Here is a 14,001-nt window from a genome sequence, read left to right as displayed (position 1 = left end):
AATGTCTTACTGTGTGCAATATACAATTCATGTTACCGATACCATGTGCAATAAATTTATGGATCTGAAATCCAATCAGTCAGGTGTTTTAAGGTTGCCCTATCTGAGTGCAGATTGAGAAACCAGGATACAAGCTGAGCTCTGTGATATATAGTTTTATATGATTTGGACCAGAAGTAAAAGGCAGAGTAAATCCTGACAGGACTCTTAGAAGAGACAGCAAGAGTCCTGATCACCCCGCCCACACACAGCGATTGACAGCTTTCCATGTCAGGGTCACTTTAAGAAACCTGAGAGCGCTACTTTTTTCTTACTGCTTAGAAGAAACAATATCAACACTGAATAAAAACATTACTTACCTATTTCACCAGGAACATGTTTGCCACTAAACCGGAAACAGACGGTGACATTGACACAGTTCACATTTTGCGTCCCATCGTGGCACTGAGGAGCAGTGATGTTAATGGCAGTTGGCAGGACTATTAAAGCATTCACAGTAATAACTGGTCTTGTTCTGATAAAAGAAAATAAACAGGTATGTGTCTATATATAAGAAACTCATTAATAATATCACATACCAACAAAACTTAAAGGGGTATTTTGATTTAGCAATTTTCAGCATCATTTGACAGGAAACTATCAAACTAGTGATTGTTAATCAGTAATGTCCCGTTTTCATGCATTCAATCGCAGTCACATGAGATCTTCTGCTGTTTTGGCTCCCTATCCCGATGACATCACGTCTACATCTGAGGTGTGGTAAAGCTTTTAAAACTCTGCCCTGTAGACACAACATCATCAGTGACCTTGCCTCTAAAGGCAGTGTTCTCATTCTCCAGGACCGTGCCCTGCAGATGTGATGTCAGCAATGACGATGTGTCTTAGGGCAGGGTTTTCTAGAAGGGCTTCAAACAGGCTTGGATCTGTGATGTTCGAGCTGGGAGGGGAAGGAGAGGCAGAGACCTGATGCTACAGACACTGCCCATAAGCCTTGTGCTGGGATTTACACACAGGGTCGCAATTATACTGGAGGAGTCAAAATGTATTCAAAACTTCATCAACTGACTTATATGATGCAGTAAGGATCAATGCTGGTGTTATTTTATTTTATTTTTTTTGTAACTGAAAAACCCCTTTAAATGAAAATTTCATCCAAATCTGAAAAACATCTTGTGGTTATCAAGGTAAATAAGAGATCGCTCACATGGTAAATCCTCTTCCTGATAGGAGAAACTTAAATAGGCAGACCACTTCTGCCAGGACATCTACATGTTATGTTGATATAGATGTTATATTGTCCATATCTTATAATTTGTCAATGCTTCCATGATTTTGTAGCGGTGTCCTGTCAAGAGTGTGATGGGTTAAATCTACCAGACTCCCACCTTAACCCTAAAGTCCATAAGTCCATAGATGTGGTGTCTCACAACGCTGACGTGCTAAAATAAAATCCTACATTTCACAATGCTACAGATGTACAACATATATTATAATCTACTATATAATAATATAAAAGTTTACATAAAGACAGCTTCCTTATTTAATTTATTCTAGGAAAGTAACATGAGAAACATGCAATCAAGTCAGAGCACACTGATGTGTCAACACTAGTGTGGGAGTACTGGCATAATTTACTAGTGAAGATTGCATTTCAAAATCTTGAGCTTTTTAGTCCCTGCTGATGTACTACCATAACTAAGCACATCAAGCACGTCTCACAGCTTAATGAAATGACAAAATGGGCAAGAAATAGTAGCACAACTGAAAAAAAAGGGATGTTTTGGATTTTTCTAAAAAGTAGACTGTAATGGCTATGCAAAAAATTATATGCAGGAAAGGAGAATGCATTGCTAAATGGAATCTAGTACATTATAATATATAAGTCACTACAGGAAGGTTTCCAACATCCCCACTTTTAGGTATATTTCCCATCAAATATTGTTGTCAACATCCTCGTGCATCATCCATATCACCAGGAAGGGGAAAGGTCAGCATGGAATGACAAAGAACTTGGCGGCTATCCAAGAGTTCTCACCCCAAGAGGATAACGCTGCTTAATGAAACTCAATTTACGTAATTGTTTGCTTGTATGAACCAGGCAGGAAAGCTGCACAAATTACTAAAGTCAGATTCTGTACAGTAATCTCAAGAGTGGGGCTAATGCAATTCATGGCCTCTCTACAAACATTTTACTCCTTTGGACAAACAAAAAGGAACGAAAATCAAATTCAAAAAGGGATCCTGACTTTAAAGGGAGTCTGTCACATCATTTTTACCAATATAACTAACACATTGTCCTGCAGAAGACTGCAAACCCATTCCAGACATACCTATGTGTACCTTGTATCTTTATTCAAGGTCCAGGAAAAATGCTTGCTGATCCGAGTGCCCAAAGCAAATCAAACCCTGCCCAGTTGAGCACTTGGGAGCTGTTTCCAACAGAATAAAATGCTCTTCCTGGACCTTCTCTAAACTTTTGAATGCACACGTCCAACTGTTCAATGTCTGAGTACTTTTTGCACAACTTGCTGTTCTCTAACAAGGAGCTTAACGGCAAAATTTACAACAGGTGTTTGATCCATGAATCAATTAGAATTGGTATTTAAACAGTCCTCCTCATCATGCTGCTGATTTGACATTTTGAGACCAAGACGACACCTAACAATTAATCAACAGTACCTCACCATTGTGAGGCTTCAAGCAGGATGTTCTCAGACGGAAGTAGCCACTAAGCTTAGAGTGTCACAGAGTGTCATCAGCAGGTTTCAACAGAGATACAGAGAGACCCGAAGAGTCACAGAAAGGCATAGAAGTGGATGTCCTTTGGCCACAACCCTCACTTATGAACAATGCCCTGAAGAACCGGATGATGAAAGCCACACAACTCCAGGCACATTTAAGGGAGGTCAGATCATTCAAAGCTGTTTACATCAGCGTGGTCTGCGTGCTAGATGAAATGCAAGGGTACCTGACTACAGGCGTCATCGTCTTGCATGGGCTAGGGAGCATCTACGTTAGACAAATGACCAGTGCTGTTCACTAATGAATGTCGATTCACGATGAGCAGAAAAGATGGCAGCCAACAATGTTGGAGATGTCAAGGAGGGCACTATGGATCAGTCACTGTTTGCCTTTGGTGGTGGTGTTACAGTGTCGGCAGGTGTGTCTAGTAAATACAGAACTGCCCTACCCTTTGTGAATGGTACATTGGCAAGCCCATACTACTTGAATAACATCATAAATCCAGTCATTTTGCCTCTGCATGAACAACACAGGCCTAATTTCATCTTCGTCGAGGTCGCATCATTAGGGAATGGCTGCTGGAGACTGGGGTGCCTCAAATGGAGTTTCCTGCACTTTATCCAGACCTGAATGCCACTGAAAACCTATGGGATCAGCTGAGTCGCTGTGTAGAGGCTCGTGACTCTGTACCCCAGAACCTCAATGACCTGTGGGCCGCCATTCAAGAAGTGTGGGATGCCATGCCTCAGCAGACAATAAGTCAACTTGTGAACAGCATAAGACGTCGTCGTCAAGCTGTAATTGATGCTCTAGGCCACATGACAAGTTATTGAGACATTGACATTTTTTGTGGGGGTATATCCATCACTGTTGATGGCTTTTGTTTCAATTGCTTGAGATTAGGAAATCACCACTGCATGCTTCTACTTACAGTAAATGCTCTATTTTCATTATATAATATCACTGTAGCGTGCACTTTTTATGTTTTCCATAAACTTCACCCATAAACTTCGCCAAATATCCCTTTTTGTGAGTAGTGCATATACCCATGGATCGGAAACCTTGCCTACATGGACTCGTTGCTCTATGAATGATGTAGACCCCAGACAATGGCACTGGAGAAGAAAACTACAAAAAGTACAATAAAACAATAGATGTAAAAGACAAGCCCAATTCCACTCAATTACTGTGTAAAATGTAGATAAATGGAAATAAAAACAGAATGCAATTTGCGATTTGAAAATCTCATAGAGAGTATTTTATTCACAATAGAACATAGAACACATATGCCATGTGCAACTCAGTTAGAACTTGATGACTGCAATGCATTTCAAAAAAGTTGGGACAACATCATTGGGTATATATAAATAGAGCATGTTAGCGAGGCAGAATCTCCCAGAAGCAACGATGGACAGAGGTTCACCAATCTGCAAAGAACTACGTCTACAAATTGTGGAACAATTTCAGAAATATGTTCCTCAACGCAAAATTGCGAAGACTTTGAATATCCCACCATCACAATACATAATATCATCAAAAGATTCAGAGAATCTGGAAAAATCCATGTGCACAAGGGATAAGGCTGATGGTCAATATTGAAAACTCGTTATCTACGGGCCCTTAGATGGCACTGCATTAAAAAGAGGCATGGTTTTGTACTGGAAATTCCTGCAAAGGCTCAAAAACGCCTCCACATGCTGCCTCTGAGTCCTGGGAGGTGGGAATTTTAGTCTGGCTACGCTGTTCAGTTCCTCCCACCGCCAGGAGCTTGATTGCAGCTGGACTACAATTCCCATGATCAAGTGCTTCAGCTGGCCAGCCAATTGGCGGCCGCCGCCCCCTCTCCCTCTTCCACCAATGATAGACTGGCTGCTGGACCGTTCATCTCTTATGTTGGGAAAAAAAAGTAACGCTGTCTGTCCCTTATGTTGGAAAAAAAAGTAACAAACAGGCAGCAGCGGCAAAACACACCAGGCGGGCCGGATAAATGTCCTCGGTGGGCCACATGTGGCCCGCGGGCTGTAGTTTGAGGACCCCTGGTCCAGACCTTTCACAAATAGAAAACATTTGGTACATCATGAGAGAAGATTTTCAAATCATTGCATTCCGTTTTTATTTTTAATTATTTATGTTTTACACAATGTGCCAACTTTTTGGGAAATGGGGTTGTAAGTACAATATCAAGTATCAAGGAAGGGGGGGGGGGGGGCAACCTGCCGTAGACAGTAGGATGAGAAGGGGGAATCTACAGCAAAAAATGACCTAGATTGACCAGGAGTCTTCCCATAATAATCACAGCAGTAAGACCTGGCTTTGAACAGTGAGCAGGGAATAGTACGAGTCATGACGTATTTTTGAAATGGTTTTGCTCATATATATTAATAATGATATTACTAGCGTAACTATAGGGGTCGCAGCAGTTGCGACCGGGCCCCTAAGTCAGGCTTGCCAGTGGTACTGTACTTTTTCCTTTATAAGATGCAGTGCATCTTATAAAAAGAACACTAGCGAGCGCTTCCATAATGGAGGAGGAGGGGGAGAGAAGCGCTATGAGCGCTGTACAGTACTTACCCCTCCTCCTGCTGGCTCTTCTCAGGGCGCTGCTGTGTCCTGGCTGCCTGCAGCATCAGGACATACAGAGCGCACTCTGACCTGACGCTACAGGAGGTCAGGTGACTGCAGCGCGGGCCCTGAGAAGACAGCCAGGACAAGGAAAGTGGCAATAGGAGAGGTAAGTTACTTTATTATTTTACAGTCTGATCTGAGGTCTGATATGGAGGTCTAATGGGGGGTCTGAAGAGGTCTCACTGGGGGTCTGGATAGGTCTTATGGGGGTCTGGAGGTCGGACTGGGGGCCAGAAGTGGTCTAATAAGGGTCTAGAGGTCTCACTGGGGGCCTGAAGGGGTCTAATGGGGGGTCTTGAGGTCTGACTGGGGGGCTCTGGAGAGGTCTGACTGGGGGTTCTGGAGAAGTCTGACTGGGGGTTCTTGAGAAGGCTGACTGGGGGTCTGGAGAGGTCTGACTTGGGGTCTGGAGTTCTAATGGGGGGTCTGATTTGGGGTCCAGATGTCTAATGGGGGTCTGATTGAGGGTCTGGAGGTCTAATGGGGATCTGATTGAGGGTCTGGAGGTCTAATGGGGGTCAGATTTGGGAGTCTGGAGGTCTAATGGGGTCAGATATGGGAGTCTGGAGGTCTAATGGGGGTCAGATATAGGGGTCTAGAGGTCTAATGGGGGTCTTATCTGAGGTCTGATATTGGGTCAGAGTCTTACATGGAGGTCTAATGGGGGTCTAATCTGAGGTCTAAAACTGGGGTCTTATATGTGGTCTGACATAGAGTTCTAAAGGGGGTTTGGTCTGAGATGCGGGGGATATCATTTAGGGTTTTATATGGGGGTCTGATCTGAAAGGAAGGGGGGATTTTTTTGTACTAGCGCACAATATAAAGGGGTGTTTTTTTACTGACGCACCATCTGTGTGGTACCAGTATTTTCAGGGAGACTGTTTCTGCAGGAAAGTATTTGGTAGCATAGTGGGCACAGTATTGGGGGTGGTAGGATGGGGTGTTGAGAAGGTGAGGAGGAGGATGGAAAAGTAGGAAAGTAAGATGTCTGTTTGTTAAACTCTGCAGAGACGAGGCATGGCTGAAAGAAGTCACCATGGCTGTCTGGTCTGACAGGAGAAGAAGAGGAAAGAGAATATTTACATCAGAGAAGAGAAGTCACTGGATATAAGAGGTATGTGGTGCCGTATTACCCTGTATGTTCTGTAGCGCTTTTTTTTTTTTTGTATGAGCGCTGCCTTTGCTGCTTTGTTTACCTGCTCATCACTGTATATGCTACGACAAGCAGGTGAACAGAAGAGAGAACGCAGCTCTCATATGAACGCTGCCCTATCTTCAAATAGCTGATCATCGGGGGTGCCTGAGCACCCCAGCAGATCTGATATTGATGACCTATCCTAAGGAAAGGTCATCAGTAGTAAAAAAAAAAAAAAAAAGGACAAACCCTTTAACAGTAGGACTGGAGGGAAGGGGGGGCATTTCAATATTTGCCTTGGGCAGCAGAAAAGCTAGGTGCACCAGCGCTGATTGAAGGAGAAAGGGGGGGAAGGCAAGCTGAACTCTTGCACCAGGGCCCATGAGCCTTTAGCTACGCCTCTGAATGATATGGACTAGTCTCCCTTAGCTATGTTTGGTATGTAACCATATCGACCATTCATTTCAATACAGTTAGTAAATGTATCAAAACTGAGGTTAAAATTGCATATCTGATAATGCAAATTAATTAAGTGTGTGCATGAGCTAAATGCAGGACATCCCTGTCTCATGAATGCAAGTCTGCATGTCTCTGTATAAAAAATTACTTCTCACCTTAGTAGAACCACACTATCCGACATAAAAGCCCCAATGGTCACATCTGAAAGAAACAGAAATGATCCCTTATAAATAATGGGCAGAGTAAGGAGATTAACGTCACTTCAATTTCAAATTCTTTTTGAAAACCACAGACGCCGTGTCCTACGGACTCAAGAGGAGAGGGACCAATCAGCTTGTTATCAGCGCCCAGTTTAAAAGCTGATGCTAAGTAGCTCACTAGTCGCCTCCACGCCTGTGTTAATCTAAATGGCGTTATACAGTCAGCAGAAGACAGTAAAGTTATAGACATTCTGAGTCATACACTGTGTGCACAATTATTAGGCAAGTTGTAGTTTTGAAGATTAATTTTATTATTGAACAATTGCGGTGCTGCCAGTCAATTCAAAATATTAATAAACTTCAAACCTGAATATTTAAGAAAATAAAAGTGAGGTTTTGGCTTCTTTAGAAGAATGTCTATGTGTGCATAATTATTAGTGTTCAAAATTATGTAACTAAATGAAAAAGGAAACTGTTCCCATCTCACTTGTTTATTTCCATCTGTTAAAGTGAGAATAATAAACAAACTTAACATTTACAAATAAACGTTTCTGACATTTCCCCCCAAAATCTGTGACCAATATAGGTCCCCCAACTTTTCAATAAGTCATAAGCCTGCCCGGAGTCTGTACGCCTGGGCACTCCAGGGAAGATGAAGTTTGACAGTACTGGAGGATAATGGGTTCCTGTTCGCAATTTTTGACTTTATAGAGTAAGTTACATCTCTTTTGGTCTTATTTTGCCAGAAGAAAACAAATAATAATAATTATGCACACCTTGATATAGAGTTTTGATCACCTTAGGTCACACCCTCGCTCGTTACACAAATATACATCACTTGATATGCTTAAATCCAATAAGCATTCAAGTTTATACAGCTTGGAGTTGGAAAATTTTCATAATAATTATGATATGGTCAAAATACTCATTTGCCTAACAATTGTACACACAGTGTTAAATGGCTACAGTTTTTTCTACACATAACTAAAGAGCATTGCCCTAACATACCTATTGGTTGTTTAATAGGTTTCATAATAAATTCTGAGAGTACAATCTAATTGTTACTGATATTCCTCATCGTACAGCACAGCATGCAGCTAGAACCTAGATATCCATAGTATATTGTATAGGATACAGAATAATCTGCTATTCATACAGTACATGAGGTAATAATGCAATGACAATGCTATCAAATGCAACAAACATATAATAAACTGCAGTATAATGTCGCATAGATAGTGCCCTTACCGACTATGCTTAAAACAGGCTGTATAACAGACGATGAGCAGAAAAACAAGTGTCCAACCGAATCCTGGTATATTTGCCGGGCAGTGGACGGATTTCTGCCAGACCCCGTTATAGTTAATGAGACATAGCAGCAATGCTGGATCCAGAGAGCTCCAGCAGGCTGTTCTCTGCCGGAACTATACCGTGGGTCTGAAAGAAGCATTAGCATACACAGCACATAGCGTTTGTGGGCATAATGCAAGTGAGCACAATTATATGGAATATACAGTGTGCTTTCATCTCTACACACATTACTGTAGTTCAGGGGGCATTTTGTTCTCTTAAAAGCATCATTCTCCTTTTACCAATACGCATTAGTTCACATCAACAGAAAATAATGAGCAATTCTGTAAAAAAAAGTACACTTTATACAGTTTATGCGCTACTTAATAGTGTTTTCTCCATTCCTAAAGAATAGATATCCAGTAGTTGTCTTCCTTGTTAGACAGGTCAGCTACCAAACATGTGAGCACCCAAAACACGTCCCTCCTCTGTGCAGAAATCACCACACATCAAGACACTTCTCTAATAAATATGGGATGATCATTAGTAAATCGGTTGCTTTAACTGTGAAAATCAAGTCCTGTCCACTATTTTAAAGTCAAAGTAAAAAGAAAGCCATAGTAGAATTATAACTATGGCATTAAGACAGAGAGCCACACATCTGCTCCGTTATATACAGTACTATAGCACATAAAGAAAAAGAGTTATAAAAATGCTCATCATCTATTGTAGACTTCAACTGTGGAGTTTTATAAAACTCAACCTTTACGCTGATCCAGTTATAGGAAACCTGTGCATCCTCCAAGCATTCCTGAACTGTCTTCTGCGTTTATGCTGAAAAGTATTCTATTCAAGTAAAAAAACACTTTGAAAATGTCTCAGACGTCATGAGAAGGTACCTCATGGAGTCATTGAGGGGCTGTTCTGACTGAGGGGAGTCACGAGTCATCTCCCCGTTCTCACTCCCATCTCGTTCCCCTGTGTCTCTCCCACACTGCCCCTGTGTTTCCTGACATCAGCGCTGGCAGGGCAAATCTCTTGCCGATGCAGAAGACTTCCATGCTCAGCCGCGTTACGGACATGCACAGTGAGCGGTGGTGTATACATTTCAGCATCAAGCACATGCAGTGGAGACTCCTTTTAAATTATCTCAGCTTATATATTCTTGCTGCTGAGTAATCCATTGTCTTCATTATGTTAGCAGAAAAATTCTTGCATGGCACAGCTTATAAATAACAAGGAGTAATGGAAAGTTTCCAGGCTCTTCTAATAGCTGAGTATGGATACCTCTGTGACATATGTATATGGTACATCACCCCAGGTCAAACTAATGGAACGTTAAGCAGATGCAAAGCAACGGTGGATGAAAAGTCGCTTCATAAAGTGATCATGGTATGAGGAACTACTGGAAAACATGCTCCCTGTCATCTAATGTCCAAAATAAATCCTTACTTCTACAGAAAAGTGGAAACAATTGTATAACTATCCAGTTATAGGGCAGCTATTAACACCATGAATAGAGATACAATGGCAAAAGCTCTGTGTTTACCCCAGAATCAACTGAAAACTGGTACACTAAGTACACTCAGACGTTAAAAGATTAACTGCCTGTAAATGCAGTGATTAAACTGATGGGTGTTTTAATACTGTCAAAGGAAAAATGCTTTTAAATGAAAGACAAAGAGCATGTCAGCTAGGAATTCAGCATATTCATCTATTATCTGAACTGTGCTCCGAAACCCAGACCTAAGCTAAAGGAAAGAACACACAATAGACAATGTGAATTGTCCATCCTTTCCATAGCAGTGGCTTATGACAACACCTTGTGTAGATGATTTTTATAATGTGGCTTTGGACTGTTTCATAAAACTTTTGCATCATAAATAACCCATGTCTAAAAAACTGCATTTTTTTTTAACTTACCTACATAGCCATTCTTATCCATATCAATACCTCCAGAAATCGACTGGCCAAACATCCTAAGAGCTGGGTTAATTTTTCTTCCAGAAATCCGCTAAATAAAAATATCAGAGTAAGAGTAAAAGTAATGATAAAATGTAATTATGGACCCCATACACTAGCAATACTGGAGGACAGTTTGGTAACTGTTCCATTCCTTTAATAATTCTCCTAGAAATATGTGAGTAAATTGACAACTGGGTGTTGCCATAGCCAACCAATCGTAGCTAACCATCCGATTGTATTGGGAAGCACACTACTAACAAGCAGAATGGTAATGCCCAGTGCCCACTTGTCAAAGATTTCATACATTTCTATTCTAAGAAAAGATGATCCAAAAGTTTATAGGGAATGCATGTAGACATGTCAGGAGAAATTACAGTACTTTAACTTTCATAATGTACAGTATGAGTATTAAAGGGATTGTCCTGCAACATAAAAAAAAATATTTGGTTGTATTTCAAATGTGATATAAGCTTTCATTCTGAATACTGCACTAATGGCCCAACTACAGACCCAATCACATGTTCTCACAAATCTCTCCAAAACAGGCAAACTCCTCCTCCCCCTCTGTCACAGAGGTGCTGGAAGGGGGCTGTGGCTCAGTTTATTAGCTAAGGCACCCCTTCAGAGTTTCTGAATTAGCTGTACTGGAGAAGGGAAATAGCTTAGCTAATAATCTAAGTCAAACAGCAAGCCACATTTATATCACCAACAGGGATAAGCAAGAAGCTCTCCACCGCAGAAATGACAGCAGAACCAAGAGAGGGGGTCTAAAATTGGGTTATCTGTGCAGTTATTAGAATTATAGCATCATTCAGATTATTAAAGTGGTTATCCAGCCCAAAAATATTTTAGGAAAGGCTCAGAATGCTGTAAAAAAAAAAAAAAAAAAACTGTCACGTCCTGATCCCCAGCCGCTGTCTGCTTCCTGGTGCCACTCAACACACAGGAAATGACCACTAAGCCAATCACTGGACACAGCAGCGACCCGCCACTGCCAGTGATTGGCAGATCAGTCATACATCGAAAGGCACGTGGAGACCATCGGTGGACCAGAAAGCACCACAACAAGAGCAGCAAAGATCTTTTAACATTCTGACTAGGGGTGCACCGAAATGAAAATTCTGGTCCGAAACCGAAACCGAAAATTCAGGATACCCCTTGACCGAAACCGAAACCGAAACTGCCTTTTTGCCCAAAGACCCCCCACCCCATAACAGTGCCATCCACAGACCCCCCCACCTCATAACAGTGCCATCCACAGACCCCCCCACCTCATAACAGTGCCATCCACAGACCCCAACCCACCCCATAACAGTGCCATCCACAGACCCCCACCCACCCCATAACAGTGCCATCCACAGACCCCCCACCTCATAACAGTGCCATCCACAGACCCCCACCCACCCCATAACAGTGCCATCCACAGACCCCCACCCACCCCATAACAGTGCCATCCACAGACCCCCACCCACCCCATAACAGTGCCATCCACAGACCCCCCCACCTCATAACAGTGCCATCCACAGACCCCCCCACCTCATAACAGTGCCATCCACAGACCCCCACCCACCCCATAACAGTGCCATCCACAGACCCCCACCCACCCCATAACAGTGCCATCCACAGACCCCCACCCACCCCATAACAGTACCATCCACAGACCCCCACCCACCCCATAACAGTGCCATCCACAGACCCCCACCCCATAACAGTGCCATCCACAGACCCCCCACCTCATAACAGTGCCATCCACAGACCCCCACCCACCCCATAACAGTGCCATCCACAGACCCCCACCCACCCCATAACAGTGCCATCCACAGACCCCCACCCACCCCATAACAGTGCCATCCACAGACCCCCCCACCTCATAACAGTGCCATCCACAGACCCCCCCACCTCATAACAGTGCCATCCACAGACCCCCCCCACCTCATAACAGTGCCATCCACAGACCCCAACCCACCCCATAACAGTGCCATCCACAGACCCCCACCCACCCCATAACAGTGCCATCCACAGACCCCCCACCTCATAACAGTGCCATCCACAGACCCCCACCCACCCCATAACAGTGCCATCCACAGACCCCCACCCACCCCATAACAGTGCCATCCACAGACCCCCACCCACCCCATAACAGTGCCATCCACAGACCCCCCCACCTCATAACAGTGCCATCCACAGACCCCCCCACCTCATAACAGTGCCATCCACAGACCCCCACCCACCCCATAACAGTGCCATCCACAGACCCCCACCCACCCCATAACAGTGCCATCCACAGACCCCCACCCACCCCATAACAGTACCATCCACAGACCCCCACCCACCCCATAACAGTGCCATCCACAGACCCCCACCCCATAACAGTGCCATCCACAGCCCCCATTGTACAATTAATAGATTAATAGAAAATAGCGGGGAGGGACTGGGAGGAGGAGCTGGGGGCCGGTGCGTTCACTGTGCTCCGGCCCCCAGCTCCAGTAGTTATAAAATGTTGTACAATTAATAAGCATTCTATTCATTTGGCCCCCCTCTGCAGTATTACATTCAATACAGCCACATCCTACTCACAGGGCTGTCATCTTAATGCTGGCCGGCCGGGCAGAGGAGCGGCAGCGTCACAACTGACGTCATGTGCCCGGCCTACTTTCTGAATGAAGGAGGCGGTGCAGGCATGTGACGTCAGTCGTGACGCTGCCGCTCGTCTGCCCGGCCGGCCAGCACAGCCCTGTGAGTAGGATGTGGCTGTATTGAATGTAATACTGCAGAGGGGGGCCAAATGAATAGAATGCTTATTAATTGTACAACATTTTATAACTACTGGAGCTGGGGGCCGGAGCACAGTGAACGCACCGGCCCCCAGCTCCTCCTCCCAGTCCCTCCCCGCTATTTCCGGCCGATATGTAAAAATATCGGCAGAAACAGAGTAGGTGCATTCTCGGCCGATATTTTCGGCCGCCGAAATTTCGGTGCACCCCTAATTCTGACACTTTTATAAATAGTTTTAATGGCTGGACAACCCCTTTAACTTCTGCAAAACAACCAAAGAAGTTTTTATTTGCCAGACAACACTCAGCCTATTCATTTCAGGATACAATTCTCAGGCTGATCCATATACAGTAAATAACAGATTTGCTTTAACCTGGAAGTGCATTAACATGACAACACAGCTGAAAATAGTCCATGCTGGACATTTGATTTAACTAAGAATATTCGGAATATAGACTATTAATTCTACTTAACTAAAAAACAGGGAACATCATGAGTTATAAAAACAAACAAACATCTAGACAGATTAACGTGGTTTCATGTGCATTTATGCGGATATGTGTGCAGTAAACACAATATATAATCTCTACTGCATAATGGTGAAAATGAATATTAGATATGCACAGATAAGACTCAAAAGCTTCCCTGTATCATATCTTTTAACGATATACCAACCATTGAGTACTGAGGAACAATGCCATCTGCATCACCATGATATATGTAGACAGCGCCTAAATAATCGTCTTCTTTTGGAGCTCCAATTGCAACATCTATTTAAAAGAGATAATAAATGAACAAATGCAATGCTAG

The 14,001-nt window shown here is 43.2% G+C and overlaps 1 protein-coding gene across 2 annotated transcripts in view; it reads right to left on the bottom strand.

The window, feature by feature from the left end:
• Positions 1 to 14,001, bottom strand: part of ITGA9 (integrin subunit alpha 9) — a 459,851-nt gene that overhangs the window by 338,804 nt on the left and 107,046 nt on the right. For both annotated transcript variants that reach the window (XM_044293305.1, XM_044293304.1), the window contains exons 11-14: positions 13,867 to 13,961; positions 10,375 to 10,465; positions 7,117 to 7,162; positions 360 to 514 (exon numbers count right to left, since the gene is read on the bottom strand). In XM_044293305.1, coding sequence (XP_044149240.1) covers positions 360 to 514; positions 7,117 to 7,162; positions 10,375 to 10,465; positions 13,867 to 13,961 — 387 coding nt within the window. The remainder of the gene's footprint in view (positions 1 to 359; positions 515 to 7,116; positions 7,163 to 10,374; positions 10,466 to 13,866; positions 13,962 to 14,001) is intronic.

This window comes from Bufo gargarizans, chromosome 5 (genome assembly GCF_014858855.1).
Source record: "Bufo gargarizans isolate SCDJY-AF-19 chromosome 5, ASM1485885v1, whole genome shotgun sequence".
In the NCBI taxonomy this organism is placed as follows: domain Eukaryota; kingdom Metazoa; phylum Chordata; class Amphibia; order Anura; family Bufonidae; genus Bufo; species Bufo gargarizans.
The sequence above is the reverse complement of the archived record's forward strand: the minus strand, read 5'-3'. Positions and strand labels throughout refer to the sequence as shown.